The 17,863-nt window shown below is 30.9% G+C and overlaps 1 protein-coding gene across 1 annotated transcript; it reads right to left on the bottom strand.

Annotated features, from left to right (window-relative positions):
* Window positions 1–10,147: 10,147 nt before the first annotated feature.
* On the bottom strand, window positions 10,148–11,397 carry LOC107475666 (uncharacterized). The gene is made up of 2 exons (XM_016095325.1): window positions 11,215–11,397; window positions 10,148–11,173 (listed from the first exon to the last, which is right to left on the bottom strand). The coding sequence occupies exons 1-2, from the start codon at window positions 11,395–11,397 to the stop codon at window positions 10,148–10,150; spliced, it is 1,209 nt and encodes a 402-aa protein (XP_015950811.1).
* Window positions 11,398–17,863: the final 6,466 nt, after the last annotated feature.

The following is a 17,863-nucleotide window of genomic DNA, read 5'->3' on the forward strand; positions in this document are numbered from 1 at the left end:
ACTCATAAAGAAAATATATTAAATTAAAATAAAAAATAAAAACCTTTTATTAATTTTTTTTTGAAAAAAACCTTTCATTAATTAGTACTTGAAGAAACTAGCACTAAGTACTATTTATTTATTTTTTATTTTATTGGAAAAGTTATAATATTACAATCTCCTGTGTGTATAAACGAATTGTCCTATATTGTTCTTTTGTGGTAGAAGAAGTCCCATAATTTTACTAGCTTTCTTTCAACAATGATTAATTAACCATATTGCAATAAAAGGAATTGACAGATTAAAACTAATTATAGCATTGCTCATTACCATGTAATGGTTTACAATTATACTCTCAAAACTTATTGCAAGAAAAATTAATTTAACCTCAAATAAAATAAAGAAACAAATAAACGGAAAATATGAGAGATCAGATTTTGGGCTCCAAATAGAAGAAATAGAGTAATAACAACAAATACCCTTTAAACATGAACTTGTATTAGGCAAAACCTAATAATTAATCAATTATTCTTGTTACTTTGTTGTGAAAGCTTCTTTTGGAGCTTAGATAAGAGGTCTTGATTCTCTTTGTAAAGAAGCATGGCTTGGTTTCTCAACCTCTCATTCTCATTTAATAAGCTTTGGTTCTCTTTGTAAAGTTTCAAGTTTCTCATCTTAATCTGTGTCTTCACCACAGCCATCTTTCTCCTCTCTCTTGCTTCTTTCAATTGTGCTCTCCTTCTGTATCAATAAAAAAAAGGGATCAATATCACACACAATTATATACATAAAAGAAATTATTTAGTGATTATTATGATTATGTTTGTAAATATTTCTTTAGTTGTATACTCATCAAACTGCTTTATCCATGTTGATATATATATATATACACGGTGAATTCTAATATGATTATACTATGATGGTTACGTTGATTACACAAATTTTATAAAAATTAGAATCACACTTTTTTAATATTTTGGTAATATTTTTTTAGAGAAATCATTACCATCAATATATAAAAAATAATAATTAAATGACCTTGATAATAGTAAAAATAAAACTAACTTACAAAATTGTTATATTATGTTGAAACTAAAAACGCTGTTTTTTTCATCTTAATACTATATTAGTAGCTCTATTAATAAATATATTTAACAATATATGATAGAATTTAAAGACAAAAAAGAAATCACCTATCTAATAACTGGTTGAACCTAATACTAGTAGAACTAAAGACAAAAAAGAAATCACCTATCTAATAACTAGTAGCAAGTTAATTAAGCTCAATAAAACAAAACATGGTAACATTAACACATGAACACACAAGCATATATAGCTAGTAAGACATACATACACATATACAACACAAAAAGCTTATGAAACTATATATATATATATATATATTGAAGAGTAGTTAATTAATACCTTCTAAGGAAGCTCAACTGAAGATGTTGTGTCTTTGATGAACATGAAGAAACAAGAGGAACATTTAGGGTATGTTTTGAAGAGGAATAGCACATATCTTTTTCTTCTATAACACACTACTATTATTGTTGTGTTATTCTATCAAAGAAGATATCACAAATTAAAAAGCTTCAATGTGAAAGAAAAGGTTAATAACTATAGTAGTAATACTACATGAGTGAATTTGTATATGTATAGTTGATGAAATATAACTTATATGAGTGAAGAGGGTTTAAGAAATGGAATTGAAGGGTTGGTTTATATAGCCATATATATATAACATATATAATGGTGAGAATCTTGATAAGAAAACACAAGAAAAGTGATATAGCTGTAAGATGTGTTTGTATCTGCCATAAGAGAGAGACTTTTCATAGCAATGATGACACAAAGGAATCATCATTACATTGGGCAGCAATTAGATGAGGAGCAACGGCAGAACAAAGAAGGATTCAAGAAAAAAAAAAAATAATGTTCCTATACCTTGCATTGCTAGCTCTTAATCCTTTGATTTCTTAGCTTGGTCCTTTTTTAATTATTAATTTTTTCTAACTAGTTATTATTACCATTATTATTTTATTGACTTATATAGCCTTTTGCCTTTGTAAAATATGCTGTTTTAATATTTTATCGGGTTATTATAATATTTTGTTGTTGTTTTTTTCGTTAAATAATGATGTAACACATCTCAATTTGTCACACGTTATAATTAGTGTTTTTTAGATTGGGTTTGGAAGAAATATTGAAACTGAGAGATACATATTAAAAAACAAAGATTGAGAAATAGTTATATGGTACAAAATTAAGTTATGTTTTAATATTCTATTTAGTTTAAGATAAATATAAAAAGAGAAGCTCTAACTTATTTTTAAAGAAGAGTAAAATTATAATTTAAAAAATTAAATGATAATATTTTTGAAAAAAAATATTATTAAAGTTTTAATTTTTATCTTCAAAAATTTTATTCTCTTGTATTTTTACTTTTTAAAAGTATTGAAATTATAGTATTGAAATTTTATGTTGCGAGATTACAAATTTAATTTTAATTTATAGTGACAAAATATAATATTAAGTGTCAGTTTTTAATTTTAATTTCTATCTCTGCAAATAAACACAGTTTTTAGAAAAGAAAAATTTAAATTTACAAGGATAAAAATTAAATATTTTTTATAATAAAAATATAAAGCAAAAACATTATTTTATTAGGAAAAAAGAAGCTTATTTAAATGTATTATAATAGTCTATCTTTTGAGTTAGACTCCAACATATAATGATGTAACAATATGCATCACCCACCATAAAAAACATTCAAAGTACTCTATTTAAGATTGTGTTGTTAGTTGTTACAACCTTTTGAAAGTTTAGAACCTTCCCCACTTTAGTTCTCAGTGCCGTTTAAGCCCTCACCACTATTTCACTACTGGTTCTTCAAATTTGAACCTTAAGAATAGTTATAATAATTTGGAAGTAAGAGCTAGCAAAACTAGGTACTAACACATAGTGGATTAATTATTATTATTAATGCATATTACACACACATTAATGCTTAATTATGTTACAAGTCTATTATTTAAAGAGTAATACTAAGTAACCAAAACATTATATATAATAAATAAAAATATATAATCAACAACATTTGTATTTATAAAAAAGTGTGAATTACTCTTTGAATCTAATTGACATAATTAATTTCTTTTTATAATTATCTTTTTTTATTTAATTACGCTAAAAATCAATTCTAAATTTAATATGAATTAAATTTCAAAAAATACTCTTTCATTATTATTATTATTACATTCATAATTCTATAAATTTTTTTCCAAATAAAAATTTTAAATTTTAATATTTTTAATCCTAAAAAATCTCAAATCACCTCAATACATTTTATAAAAAATAAAAGCATCTTATATTTTGATTAGTCTTTATTTATTAAAAACGTTTAAAACTATTAGTTTTTAACCTACAAAATAAAATAATAAATAATAAATTAACACCAATTCATTAATTATAGATATTATGTATTTAAAATTATAGATGTTATACATATAAAATTATAAATATTAAATTAAGAAATTTTAACAACTTTTACTATATAACTCATATTATATATAGACTATTAGAAAATAAAAAATAGGGCAAAAAAACATTAAGGGAGGTCAAAAATTACGTGAATAAGCCAAACCGGAAATAACATCACAAATCAGCCAAAGCACGTTTCTATGTAATTCGAACTAGCTTGATTCGAACTACCCTAACATATAATTCGAACTAACTTAATTCGAATTATGGAGCAGCACGTGTTGAACATAATTCGAACCTATGTGGTTCGAACTACCAGGAGCATAATTCGAGCTCAATTGGTTCGAATTACACTGAAGAAAGACTCACTAAGTAATTCGAACTAGGCTGGTTCGAATTACTCACAATTCGTTCCAAACACTAATTTCTGTTACTAGCATAGTTTCCGCATCATGTCTTAATTTAACTCGTAGATTTTTTTATTCCGGTGTGCATTTAACATACATTTCGTTTAAAACTCCGGAAACAAAACATATTCATTAATTAAGATCCCATTCACAGTACATCGCACTAACATTAACAAATTCTATCACTTACAAACTACAAGTAAGAAAACCGATAATAGTGGAATCTAAACACGAAATTGAAATAACAAAATTACCAAAGCTAGCAATACACCTAATCATGTCCCCGTGTGTGCTCTGCTCCTTCGAGCTGTGGGCAACTCCGACGTGTGTGACCGGGCTGCCGACAAAGCCCACATCTCTTTGGCCGGTTCAGACCTGCCTCGTTCATATTGGTCCGTATCCGAGTGGACCTCGGACGACCCTCTCTCACACGCCTCTTATTCGGGTCTGGGATGACAGTCGGCCCGTCATATGGTGGCCAGAAACCCTCCGGAATGGGAGGTGTAAAACCCATCCGATACACACTGAAGACCAAACTAAGACGATACACCTGGTGGACGTAAGGCTCCCATGTAAGCCGTGAGTAGGCACAGCATGCCAGTGCGTGGGGACACGGGAAATGAAGTGCCTGGAAGTATCCGCAGTCACATGTCTGAGATGCAAGTGAGACTCTGTAGCTACCCAGTGAGAAAGACCCAGTCGGAGTTGTCTCTGCGATGGTGAACTCGGAGTTATCCCTGTCGTACAAAGTCATCGTGAAGCACCTAGCCATCTTCAAGTTGGCCTCTATACACTTCACCAAGTGCTGACTAAATTGTTGTCCGGTTTTCAGCTGCGCCTCAGCCTCTCTCCCTTTGCGAACAAATAATTCGGCCAACCTTCCGTATGTTGCCTTCACTAGCGAGCACATAGGAAGATTTCTGACACCCTTGAGGATTGAGTTCACACACTCAGAGATAGGGGTGTAAGTTACCGAACCGGACCGAAAATTATCGCAGAATCGAACCAAATTTTACAATAACTGATTAGAAAACTGAAAAAATTGGTTTTTTTGGTTTTTTTTGAAGTAAACCGATCGGTTTGGTTTGGTTTTCGGTTGGCTCGGCAGAAACCGAACCGAACCAGACCGAACCGAAGAATGAGGGTTCAATGGTGTATTTTTACTAAGTTGCCCTTTAACCTAGGTATAAAAGGGCCACTTGACACACAACCCTAGCTTTCTTCTTCTCTTTTACGCGAACGGCAAATCCAGAACCCTAGCTCTCTTCCACGGTTCCACCTCTGATTCCTCCATGCTCGAGAGAAAGAGACCCTGAGGGAGCCAGAGAGTGCTGTCCAGTGTCCACCGTCAAGGAAGTCGCCAGTCATTGCTCGAAGGCATTCAGTCATCGCCGTCACAGGGTCGCCGTCGCTGGGTCGCCGTCGCCGAGGAGCAATCCATTCACCGAGCAGCAGTCCTGTCACCGAGTAGTAGTCCAGTCGCCAAGCAAGACTCCAGTGGCCGTCGCAGTCCAACTCGAGCGACGAGCAGCACTCCTGTCACCAAGCCATCTCCTGCAAAAAGCAACTCCACAATGTCTTCTTCGGAGGTTAGAAATTCTGAACAATTGTTTTTAGAGATTCTGTTTAGTGATATTGTGCTTGATTTAACTTGAACAGTTTTTTTTACAAATTCTGTTTGTGGTTATGTTTTTTAGAAATTCTGTTTGTGCCTTTGTGGTTATGTTTTTTAGAAATTCTATTTTTAGAAATTTTGTTTGTATTGGCTGCATCAAGAACTCACAGGATCATGCATCGCTTTCTTTTTTATTTTCATTTTTTCCTGGATGAAAAATAGAGACATTCATTGAATACATTGCTTGTGAAATAATATGAAGTTTGATGTTTAATTTTTGAAGTAAATTCTAAACCCATATGATCTCTGCTTCACAAGCTGTCAAGCTTTAGAATTCAGCTTTAGTAGTCGATATGGAGATTGTTTGCTTTCTATATGACCAAGAGATTAAATTAGTACCAAGATAAACACAATAATCTGAACACTTGTGTATAATTAAACCACGATCCTTGGTGCCCTGCAAATATCTTACAATACGTTTTACAACTTTCCAATGAGCTAAAAGTGGACTATGCATGAACTGGATAACTTTTGTTACTATTAAACTTCTCTGATCCAGTTGATAGTAATTTTAGGGATGAAATCATTGAAATAGGCATTAGACTAGCTTCACTCATTCCCAATTTTGATAGAAGGTCTATTATATATTTTATTTGGGACAAACTGCACAGAATCTATTCTATGAACTTCAATTCCAAGAAAATAGATAAGGAACCAAGATCCTTTAATGTAAAGATTTTGTGCAATGGCTGAATCATTAGAGTAATTTGTATAGAGTAATTTTCTGTAATAATAATGTCATATACATAACAAGGTATATATAAAATACAATTGCCTGGATAATGCATCGCTTTATTTTTTTATTTTATTTTTTTTCTGGATGAAAAATAGAGACATTCATTGAATACATTGCTTGTGAAATAATAACTTGCCTTCTACTTGTTAGAATATGTTGTTTTTAAATCCAATGATGCTTGTTTTGGTGGATTGTTAGAGCTGTTAATGAATTTAAATTCTGTTGATTATATGGCAGTTAGTGAGTATTAAATGATGCAAATAAACTAGCTAGTGGTACTGTTATGAGCTGCTGTGGTTTTGTTCTGCATATATATGGCTACATATAATTAAAAATGCTAATTTTTCATAAGCTGCTTATGAGCTGTTGTGGTTTTGTTGCTGGAAACAAAACTTTTGGTGCTGTTCATGAATTAAAAATGCTAATTTTTCATTGTTCTGTTTATATATATGCAGCCAATAAGCAATGAGGTGCCCAGTGAGCGGACACCTGAAGTTGGGGGTGAAATTGTTGAGTCCGCAGTACGTTCTTCAACGGACAGCGGCGTGCTTACCAAACCCCCGCCCCATCCTAGATCAAAGAAGAGGAATGTTCAATCAACTAATGTGGGTGCAACTCCGGGAGCAACTCCAACAAATCCATCTCCAAGCACTGTGGAAACTGATGAAAAGGATAGCAAGGATGAAGCTAATGAAGGTAACAGAAAACCTTCTAGACCTATATCCTGGACTTGGGAACACTTTACAAAGGATCCTAAGTCCAAGCCATCACATCCTAGGACTAAATGTAATTGGTGTGGTGCATCATATGCATGTGACTCTCATAGAAATGGTACGACTAATATGCGTTATCATTTGTTGAACCAATGTAAAAAATTTTCTATGGAGTCGGGTGACCCTAGTCAAACAATCCTTACCTTCCAACAAAAAAAAGGGTGAAGGGATATTTACTGCAGTTACTTTTGATGCTAAAATGTGTAGAAAAGCCCTTACTAGGATGATAATTGTTGATGAGGTACCATTCAAGTTTGTTGAGGGGGAGGGATTTAGATTCTATATGAGTATTGTGCAACCTAGATTTTCACTTCCGGGAAGGATTACTGTTGCTAAGGACTGTTGGAATCTTTATATTAGTGAGAAGAATAGGTTGAAAACTGTGTTCAAGCAACTGAATCAATCTGTTTATTTAACTACTGATTGTTGGACTTCTGTGCAAAATTTGAATTATATGTGTCTCATTGCTCATTACATTGATCATGATTAGAAATTACAAAAGAGGATTATCAATTTTTGTCTCATTAAAAATCACAAGGGAGAAACAATTGGTAGAAAAATTGAGAGATGTCTTTTGGGGTGGGGGATATCTAGAGTGTTCACAATTATTGTTGATAATGCTAGTTCTAATGATACTGCAATATCTTACCTAAGAATTAGAATGGAGGATTGGAATTTACATCCTTTGAAAGGAGAGCATTTGCATGTTAGGTGTTGTGCACATATTCTTAATCTTATTGTTAATGATGGGTTGAAAGAGATGCATGAATCTATTAGCAAGATAAGAAATCCTATTAGATATGTGCGTGCTTCCCCTAGTCGTATGAATAGGTTCAAAAATTTCATTAAGAAAGCTAGGATACAAGACAAGTGTACTGTTAAACTCAATGTTCCCACTAGATGGAACTCTACATACACCATGCTTGAAAGTAGTTTGAAGTTTCAAAAGGCGTTCAAGAGGCTAGGGGAGAGAGATAAAGAATATGCTCTAATGCAAGGTGGTATTCCGAGGAATATTGATTGGGACAATGCAAAACACTTTATGGAATTCTTGAAAATTTTTCATGATGTTACAAAGAGTGTGTCTGGTAGTTTGCTTGTGACTTCTTCTCAATATTTTCATGAGTTTTGTTAGATTTTGCGTGTGTTCAAAGCTTCTTGTGGTAGTCGAGATCCATTACTTGGGAGTATGGCTGAGAGGATGAAGCTTAAGTATGACAAGTACTGGGGTAACATTAAAAATATCAATATGATGATTTTTGTTGCTGTGATTCTTGATCCTAGATACAAGTTGAAGTTTGTGAACTTTAGCTTTGAAAAGCTATATGATAAGGATGATGCTGATTTTTTGGGTGCAAAAGTGAAAGCAACCTTCTCCAAGATGTTTGAATGCTATATGAATGCAAATAATGGGGGAAGATCTTTTACTTCAACAACAATGGATGGTGCATCAGATGTGGGAGTACCTGATGGCGACATGGTTGGTAATTTTTTTAAGGAGGTGCATTTTCATGAGATCATCAACAAGAATGAGGTGGATTTGTATTTGATGGATGGTTTAGAGAAGCCTCGTGATCAAAATACTTTTTACATATTGAATTGGTGGAAGGTAAATTCTAGCAAGTATCCTATCTTATCCCAAATAGCTAGAGATGTCTTAGCAATGCCGGTCTCAACTGTTGTTTCAGAATAAGCTTTTAGCACTGGTGGAAGAGTGCTTAACAACTATAGGAGTTCTTTAACTCCAAAGACAGTTAAGGCATTGATATGCACACAAAATTGGCTTCATGCTTCTCCAATGACAACTGATTTTGAGGAGCTTATTGAAGAGTTTGAAAAACTTGAATTAGGTATGCAAAAAAGAAATTTGTAGTTCCTTTCATGGTTTATGTTTATAATCTATAATCTATATTATATTTATAATCTATATTGATTTTCTTGTTTTATTTTTGTAGAAATTACACCAACCGGAGAAGATGAGGATGAGTCTGGTGTGGATTCAGATTAAGCACGGTGGTTGACTGACTGTTTGGTTTTTATTTGTTTTAAAGTGACTGTTGCGGTTTAAAATGTGTGTATTTTTGTTGTTTTGCTAGACATTTTTAATTGCCTTTGTTTTATATTTAATTAAGTTGAATTTGTATTAGATTTGGATGTGATATACTCTTGTTATTCTAGTTTATTGAAGGTTTTAAACTTCATTTTATGATATTTTAAATTATGTTTATTAGGTATAAAAAAACCGAAAAAACCGACCGAACCAAACTGCTGTTGATTCGGTTCGGTTGTCCAGAAAGCAGTCAATCGAATGGTTGGTATCAACGTACAACCGATCAGGTCGGTTCGGTTGGTTTTCAGTCCAAAACCGAACCAAACCGAACCGATTACACCCCTACTCAGAGATATTCATCGTCATGTGTCCGAATCTACGCCCCTCATTACAATGCTGTGTTCACAATGAATACTCAATCCGGTTCACCCAATCATACATCGCCGGGTCTTCAGACCTCAGAATATCAAACCAGTAATGGAACTCGACCTCGGTCTTAGCGTACACCGCATTCACAAGTAGCCTCCTTGTGTCTTTGCCCTTGAATGTTAGGGCAAAATTTGCCGCTACATGTCGAATGCAGAATGCCCGATATGCAGACAGAGGTAACCATCCTTCGTCAGGAGTCTCAAGCGCGGCCTTGATGTCGTTATGCCTGTCCGATATAACCAGCAGACCCGGCTGCGGTGTCACATGCTCACGCAGGTGGGAGAGAAAGAAGGACCACGGCTCAGCATTCTCACCCTCGACTAATGCGAGTGCCACAGAGAGTATGTTGGACTTCCCGTCCTGTGCAATCGCGACAAGCAACGTTCCACCATACTTGCCATAGAGATGGGTGCCGTCAATACTAACTAGGGGCTTGCAATGACGGAATGCCTCGATACACTGTGAAAACGTCCAGAATAGTCTGTGAAAAAAAGCTTGAGACTCGTCCAACTGTCCATCGACACGAACAGGACTCGTCCTTAGGACTGCAACAATATCAGGCATCGTCAACTGGACTCCTAACACCCACCTTGGGAGCTCGTTGTATGAATCATTTTAGTCACCATAGATGAGGGCAACAGCCTTCTGCTTGGCCAACCAGACCCTCATGTACGTCGGCTTAAACCCAAAATGTGCGGCGGTAGCATTTAGGAGAACCTTGATAATGACGGATGCGTCAGCCCTAACCATTGGCATAATGAATGCCGATATCACATGGTAATCCAAACTCCTGTGGTCGCTGGAGATGGAGGTGGCGAGACACATATGCGGTCCGTTGTACCGTTTGACATCCCAAAGGCCCTTGCGCTGTCGGAGACTCAGCCGAATCAACCATGTGCACCCATTCTCGAACTCAGAACACTTGCCCACATAATGTCGATAGTCAGACTCCACGACCTTGTATGGTACCCCTCGATAGATGCTGTAAGTCTTCACACTTAACAAGGCCTCTTCTTTATCTTGAAATTGCTGACCAACCTGAAACTCTAACAGACCTGCAGACCCTTCACCATTTCTAGCGCCAAATCCAGCCGGCTGCCCAAGAACCACCTCCTGCCTCATTGCATCCAAGTCCAAAGAGGAAAAATGTGGAGGGTACTGCTGTGTGCCAAAGCTAGAACCACCGCCCGCCCCAACAGGCTCACTTGCTCTGACATCATCGCCATTGTCATCAGCAATCATATCCGGCTCGACATCATCGTCCTCTGGATCATCCAACAATCCATCTCCAACCCCAGACGGTGCAGCACACTGTAAAGAGGTCCGCCGAAATTCTCCTGTTCCGACCTCGTCGCCTACACTGCCGTTGAGATCAACAGCGAACGAAGGGGAGGCGACAGTTTGGACAGGTGGCTCGTACGCAGGGACGGAGAAAGAAACAACGGCAGGTCTGGAGCTAGAACCGGCTACAGTGACTAGAGTGGTGGTATTCCGGTTCGAATCCCCCGAGCTGGATACCACGTCAACCAACTTTGCCAACAGTTCTGGTGTCCTCACCTCTGGAAACTGCTGGCGACAATGAAACATGACCTGCAAGTTCTCATCACTGCCGATCGTGAAACAATCATACTTTACGGTTTCCTGGAGCACCGTGATTGGAATACGTAGAAAAACTTCTTAACCCGTTTCACACCTTCTAGACCAAGTTTCAGCAGTACAGAGCTAACAACGTCCTCATACCTCGTCGTAGGCCTGACGATAATACAGAGAGAATCCTTATCAGTGAACTTCACACCGGAACGAGTTTTCCTCTTAATGAATCCTCTGTGGTGAACAAACACTACGAAACTCTCCTCACTAGCCATCTTACCCCCTCTAATGAGAGCAACTCACGTTCACACCATATATATACATGTCTGGTCCTCACTAATTCGAACCAGCCTGGTTCGAAATACAGTTTGTGTAATTCGAACCTACTTGGTTTGAATTACCTTAAATTACGTGCATGGAGGTAATTCGAACCTCCCTGGTTCGAATTACTTGAGAAGTATAATTCGAACTCCTTTAGTTCGAATTATAAGGTCATAGTTCGAACCAAATCGGTTCGAATTATATGCAAATATAAATCGAACTTTGCTAGTTCGAATTATATATAAATTTCCTTTGGTTGATTGAAGAAACAATTTTCTTATTGGCTGATTCACATAAATTGACTCCTCCCTTGGCTTATTTCTGTTTTTTGCCCTAAAAAATAAAATATAAAATAAAAATTAAGAAATAAATTTTTAAAAGTATTTATTAACTCATTATATTAAAATTAATAAATAATCATACATATGAATATTAAATAAAAAATATTTAAATTATTAAAATTATGATCTATAAGTGCACATATAAGATAATAATTTAAAAAATACAATAAGACACATAGTTTAAAATTTGGTAATATTAATTGTAAAGTTTATTAATTATGAACATCATATGTATGAAATTATGAATGTTATGAGTATGAAATTATAAATGTTATGTGTATTAACTGAGTAAATTTGTCAATTGAATAAATTAATTTAAGTATTTGATATTTTTTTTAAATTCAATTATGATAAAATTTGAAAATATTTGTATTAAAAAATCAGAGTAAATTATCATTCCACTTTGAAAAATATGAAACAAATATTATATAAGTAACACAATAAATTAGTCTTATAAAAAAATTAATTAAAATTAATGATAATTAAAATTTAGATTATTCCAACCTCTATAATATTATGTAGGTGTAGTGAAAAATAAAAAAAAAATAAATTAGTGATTACAAAGAAAAATCAATTAACATTAATGATATTTAAAATATATTATTATGATTAGTTTTTAATGCAATAGAATATTTAAAAATTAAATTATAAAAATTTTTATTAATATATGATATATTATATCTTAATAATTAGGGATATAATGTAATAAGTTAAATGATAAGAAAGTAAAATAAAAAATCAAAACATAAAAAAGTTATATAAATATTTATATAACTTCTTTACATTTTTGTTTAATGAAATTAAATTAAAATTTTTTTGGTTAATTATGGCTAAATTATTTTATTTCTCAAACTTTTTCTTATTTAAGGATGATATTTTATTGTATGGTTCCTTATAAAGCTTAATTTAGAAGAGCTATTGAAACTAATTTGGAAAATATGGAAATGAAAAAGATAGAATTACTTATAGACAAGGATATCTTCATAGAAATATTCAAAAAACAATGCATAATTTTCTTACTATCTACTCTTTTTATTATTAAAGTAGAGACTTCTTTTTATAATATTTTCACAAAGATTCATATATAATTAAGTTTCAATTATTTGAGTTTCAAATAATGCCATTTGATTTGGTGCACGTGTTTCTGATAAATTGTATCTAAGCATCTCAATTGATTCAAATCATGAATGGTACATGCCTTTTTTGTTGTGTATTGTCTTAAATAGACAAATAATAACACCAAAAAAAAAAAAAAATCATGAAATCTTTTCACATTAGCATCGACACAAAATCATTACACCGAAATTATTATGCTACAATCTAGCATTCCATTTCTATCTTAACCTAAATGGCCAAAGACATAACATTCAACTATATATATAAATTAATTATAATTAACATTAGATGATCGTAAAGTAAGAATTTGTTTCAGATAATAAGTTATAAAAGTTTGTTTTAAGAGTTTAATTTTAATATACTAACAGTATAAAAAATTTACACAATCATTTAATTACATTCATTTTTTGAATAATCATTTACGTAATTAATATAAAAAATAGTTATTTTAACTAACGTGTCGTTACGTTATTTGATGCAAATATAAAACGTTCTTATACTTATAATACTTTAAAATTAAATTCTTGTTTTAATACATGTAATTACATAAGGTATATATTGTTTGTTTAAAAAGAAGATGCAAGTTTTCTATGGTGTTATTGTTTTATTTTCGCATTGCGAAAATGTCTTTAATTAATTGTTGGGAATTCTGATCTATCTCTAAATTCAACAAATGAAAAGCCAAAACATTGGCATTATAACTAATCATCATTTGCTTGATTTGAAAATATAACCACAAAACATTGCGTTTATAGATAAATAGTCAACCTGACATTGATAAGCACATATTTTACTCTGTATGTTAGCATTAGTAATGCGTATTAATTAATAAAAGGGTAATTCATTTCACTTCATCCCTATATATGAACTTTATACTATGTATATACTAATATGCATTTTATACATACAAAAAATAAGTTTATTATACTTATTCAAATTTTGGATTACATGCAAATAATTTAATTTCTCTAAATATGTGATGTTACATTGACATTCCAATGTTTGTTAACAATTTATATATGAAAAAAAAAGCATAAAAAGCCAACATTAATTAAGTCATTTAATTTAAATCAGTCAACAATTAAAAATAAATGAATAAAAAATATTTAAAATTAAAAATAATAATAAAAAATCTAAAACTCATCAAGTAAAAAAAAAAACCTTTGAAGATAAAACAAAGACATTTTTCATATTTTTAAGGTACATAAATTAAAGAACATATAACTTATGTTTTTGGAAAGTAATTAAAATATGAGTAATGCTAGGAAAATAATAATCTTAAATTATTTTATTTAATTTAATATTTATAATTTTATGTGTATAACATCCATAATTATACTTATTATATCTAATATTATATATTTATTCTAACAATACTTAATGAATACAACCAAAATAAAAAAGATAAGTTTTAACTATCTAAATATTATTTATAGTTCTCAAACTATGACTTCCAAACAATTTTTGTTAAAACACACAGAATTAGCCCTTCATCAACTTGAGGGGCAAAGCAATCTCAAATTCAAAACTCGCTCAAAAGTAGGTCACATGGATTTGCACGTGAAAATCACGTGGGGATAGTAGGAGTGGAGTATTGGAAGGGTACAAGTAAGTATGATGAGGATAAAACTAAGGGGGCAGTATAGTCAATATAGTTAGGTCCCTTATTTGTCCCTTTTCTTTCATGTAATTGAGTACCAAAGCCATACTCATTTATTTGGAAAATGAAACCCATTTTGGCTTCATCTTCTTCTTCATCATTATCATCACTATGCCCCCCTCCCTTTCTTCCATCCATTCGATGTCTTTTTTGTTTTTTGTATTTTCCAACTTAGGCTAACCCACTTCATCACATGTAAATATATATAATTTCATAATACATAGCTTCATGACCTCAATATTATTTCTCCTTCTCGTAATTTTTGTTGGCCGTTAAATAAATAAGTGAATTATATATATATTACTTTATTTTATTAAAAAATAATGTTAATTAATAGAAAAGTAGTGATTGTGTATGCGATATGTGTAGGAGTGGAAATTAAAAGTGATAAATAATATATAAGTAAATAACTTAAAGTATATTGCTAAACCTCAATTCATTATGATTGAGTATTGTTACACACCTACATTAATAAAGTGAATCATATATAAAGTGGAGTGTATCTACAACTATAAGACTAGATACTAGTTCTAGTGACAAATGTTTTGTGATAATAATCTTATGATTATTTTTTTTTAACAATTATGTTTTATTATTATTATATAATATATTGACAAGTTATAGAAATTTTGTGAATATTAAAAAAAATTTACTTGTGATTATTATAATTACTACTAAATCTTTTTATAAATAATGTATAAAAAGACAAATATATTGTCAATTAATGTGTTAGTGACTATTTTTATTTTGTTGAAAATATAAAAATGCCATTAAAAGGTGGCTTTTTTTTTTTTGTAGTACAAAGATATAGAGTTGGACGAAGTAATATCACAAAATTTAAACAGATATTACAAATAAAAGATAATTTAGATATTTTATATATTTCGTAGATCATACGCAAAAAAATAAGATAGGAATTTCTGTTCGAATTTTCGAACATATTTCACAAATATTTTGTCCCAGCAGATATTAATTTTTGTTTTTGGAATTTTATAATACTACTTATCTCAAAAGTTTAAATTAATAGGAGGATGTAATATAAATAGTTATATTTCTGACATTTTTTTCAAACAAAAACTTTTTTTAGATTTATTTGATTTTTTTGCATAATTTTTTTTATTTTTTTATTTGTTTTATGTTATTATTTTTTTAGAGATTCACTAAGAATCAAATTTTAAACTTTTTAAACATAAAATTTTAACATTATATTATAATACTAATTTTCAAAAAATTTAAATTAATAAAAAAATATAAAATAAATAATTATATTTTTACACAGGAGTCTTATTCAAAGTGTTTTCCGTAAGAAAACCCGGGTGTAGTGGAAAATATTGGCATCCCTAAGCAATATTAGTTATGAGTTGATTGTGATTTGTGGCAGTGATGCAACATAATAGAGCTAAGATGGTATTGCTAGCAGGAAAACGAAATGTCATGCTATAGCGCAAAAAGTTTGTGGGGATTACTTTGACGTTAAATGTTGTCATTTTCAAGTTAGTAGAGAGAAACTAATAAAGGACCTAAGTGATGATTTGAAGAGTACAATAATACATTGCATTATTCATTTCTCTTGAATAAGGTGTACATATATATGCTATTCTATTAGCATTTTTTTATATTGATTTTGCTTTTTATATATTAGTTCAACATCAAATTTTATAAAAATATTAGTAATATGGAATATGATATTATTTCAAGATAATATATTGGACTTTAATTAAGCAATTAAGCTCTCAAACAAAATATTAGTAATAAGGAAAGATAATAATATATTGTGCTCTCACATAAGAGCAATCCTATATGTCCAACATGCAATATTTTTTGTCAACAAAATATTTTTGAATTAAATTTTAAATTTTAATAGTGTAAAAATAAATTAATTTGAGTTGGTCGAGTGATCAACTCACTCATGTACTTAAATAAGTATTGGAAATTTGAATATCATTTTGTATATAAAAAAATTCATTGGCTAATAGCGACAGATTTTTAAATGGAGTTCAGATCTGTGACGACTTAGTTCTTGACCTGTTAGGTTAAAAAATACCATAAACAAAAAAAAGTATAAAAATAAAATATTACTCCAAAGTATTAGTTAATATTAATAAAAGTGTTAGTTGCCAAATATTTTTTCCCATGTAAAATGAATTAATGATGTGTGTATGATTCGTCATGTTAGAGAGTATATATGTAGTATAAATACGTGTACATACATACGTACGTATATGTATTATTATTTATTATTTGACATGTACAAAAGTAGATGGGCATTAAAGATAGGGTTATTGATAGATGAGTCACTCATGATGGGGATTTTGAAGAGGAAAGGTTAGTGAGGACACAAGAACTACTAATAAGCACACTACTATAGGGCATTATTAGGGCTTCACTATCATTTCTTGTACTACTAATAACACCAAACTACATTCATATATATGCACACTACGCCCATTATATATTTCAACATGTTGCAATAGTCAACCTTGGTATCAAAATCCCTCCATATATACATATATATTCAATATGATATTATTGCTTTTGTGGTTTTAGTATATGGTAGTTATATTATAATAATAATTAAAATGGAGTAGGACAATTGCTTATAACATGCATCCATCCATATCTCTTTTCTTCTAATTAAGGAGGAGATTCTTTTGTCGGCTCACCAATATCTTGAAATATATATCTATTTTTTGTTGGTTGGTTTTTAGAATTATTTGAGTGAGTAGGATCGGACTGGTTTTTCAATTTAATTAGGAATATATATCATTATTATTATTATTATCTAAACTGAAAATGATGAGAACTGAATATACATACATATATTAATTCAAAACACAATATTTCGAATTCAAATAAGATATGTAATAAATTTATTTCACGTGTTAAATATCTATACAATTAGTTAATTCTATCATGTAATGTATGAGAGAAAGTAACTTTCTAATTTTCATAAGATAGCGTATATTTTTAATTTTTTATTCATCAATTATTGCATATATAAAATAAGATTCAAACTTTATATATCTATTTAAATAGATTAATAGGTAAATTATGGTTAGTTTGGATTAATTTTTAAAAAGTATTTATTTTATTATTTTAAAAAAATTTAATAAACAAAAATTATTTTATATTTGAATAAATTTTTTAAAAAATTTAAAATATATATTAAAAATATTTTTATTTTTTTAATAAGATGTTGTTAATTTTTAGAAAAAAGATAAATAATTTATTTTTGGGTAAAGTATTATTTTTGTCTCTAACGTTTGGGTTGAATTCTAATTTAGTCTCTAACATTTCAAACAT

Source organism: Arachis duranensis, chromosome 2 (genome assembly GCF_000817695.3).
Source record: "Arachis duranensis cultivar V14167 chromosome 2, aradu.V14167.gnm2.J7QH, whole genome shotgun sequence".
Taxonomy (NCBI): domain Eukaryota; kingdom Viridiplantae; phylum Streptophyta; class Magnoliopsida; order Fabales; family Fabaceae; genus Arachis; species Arachis duranensis.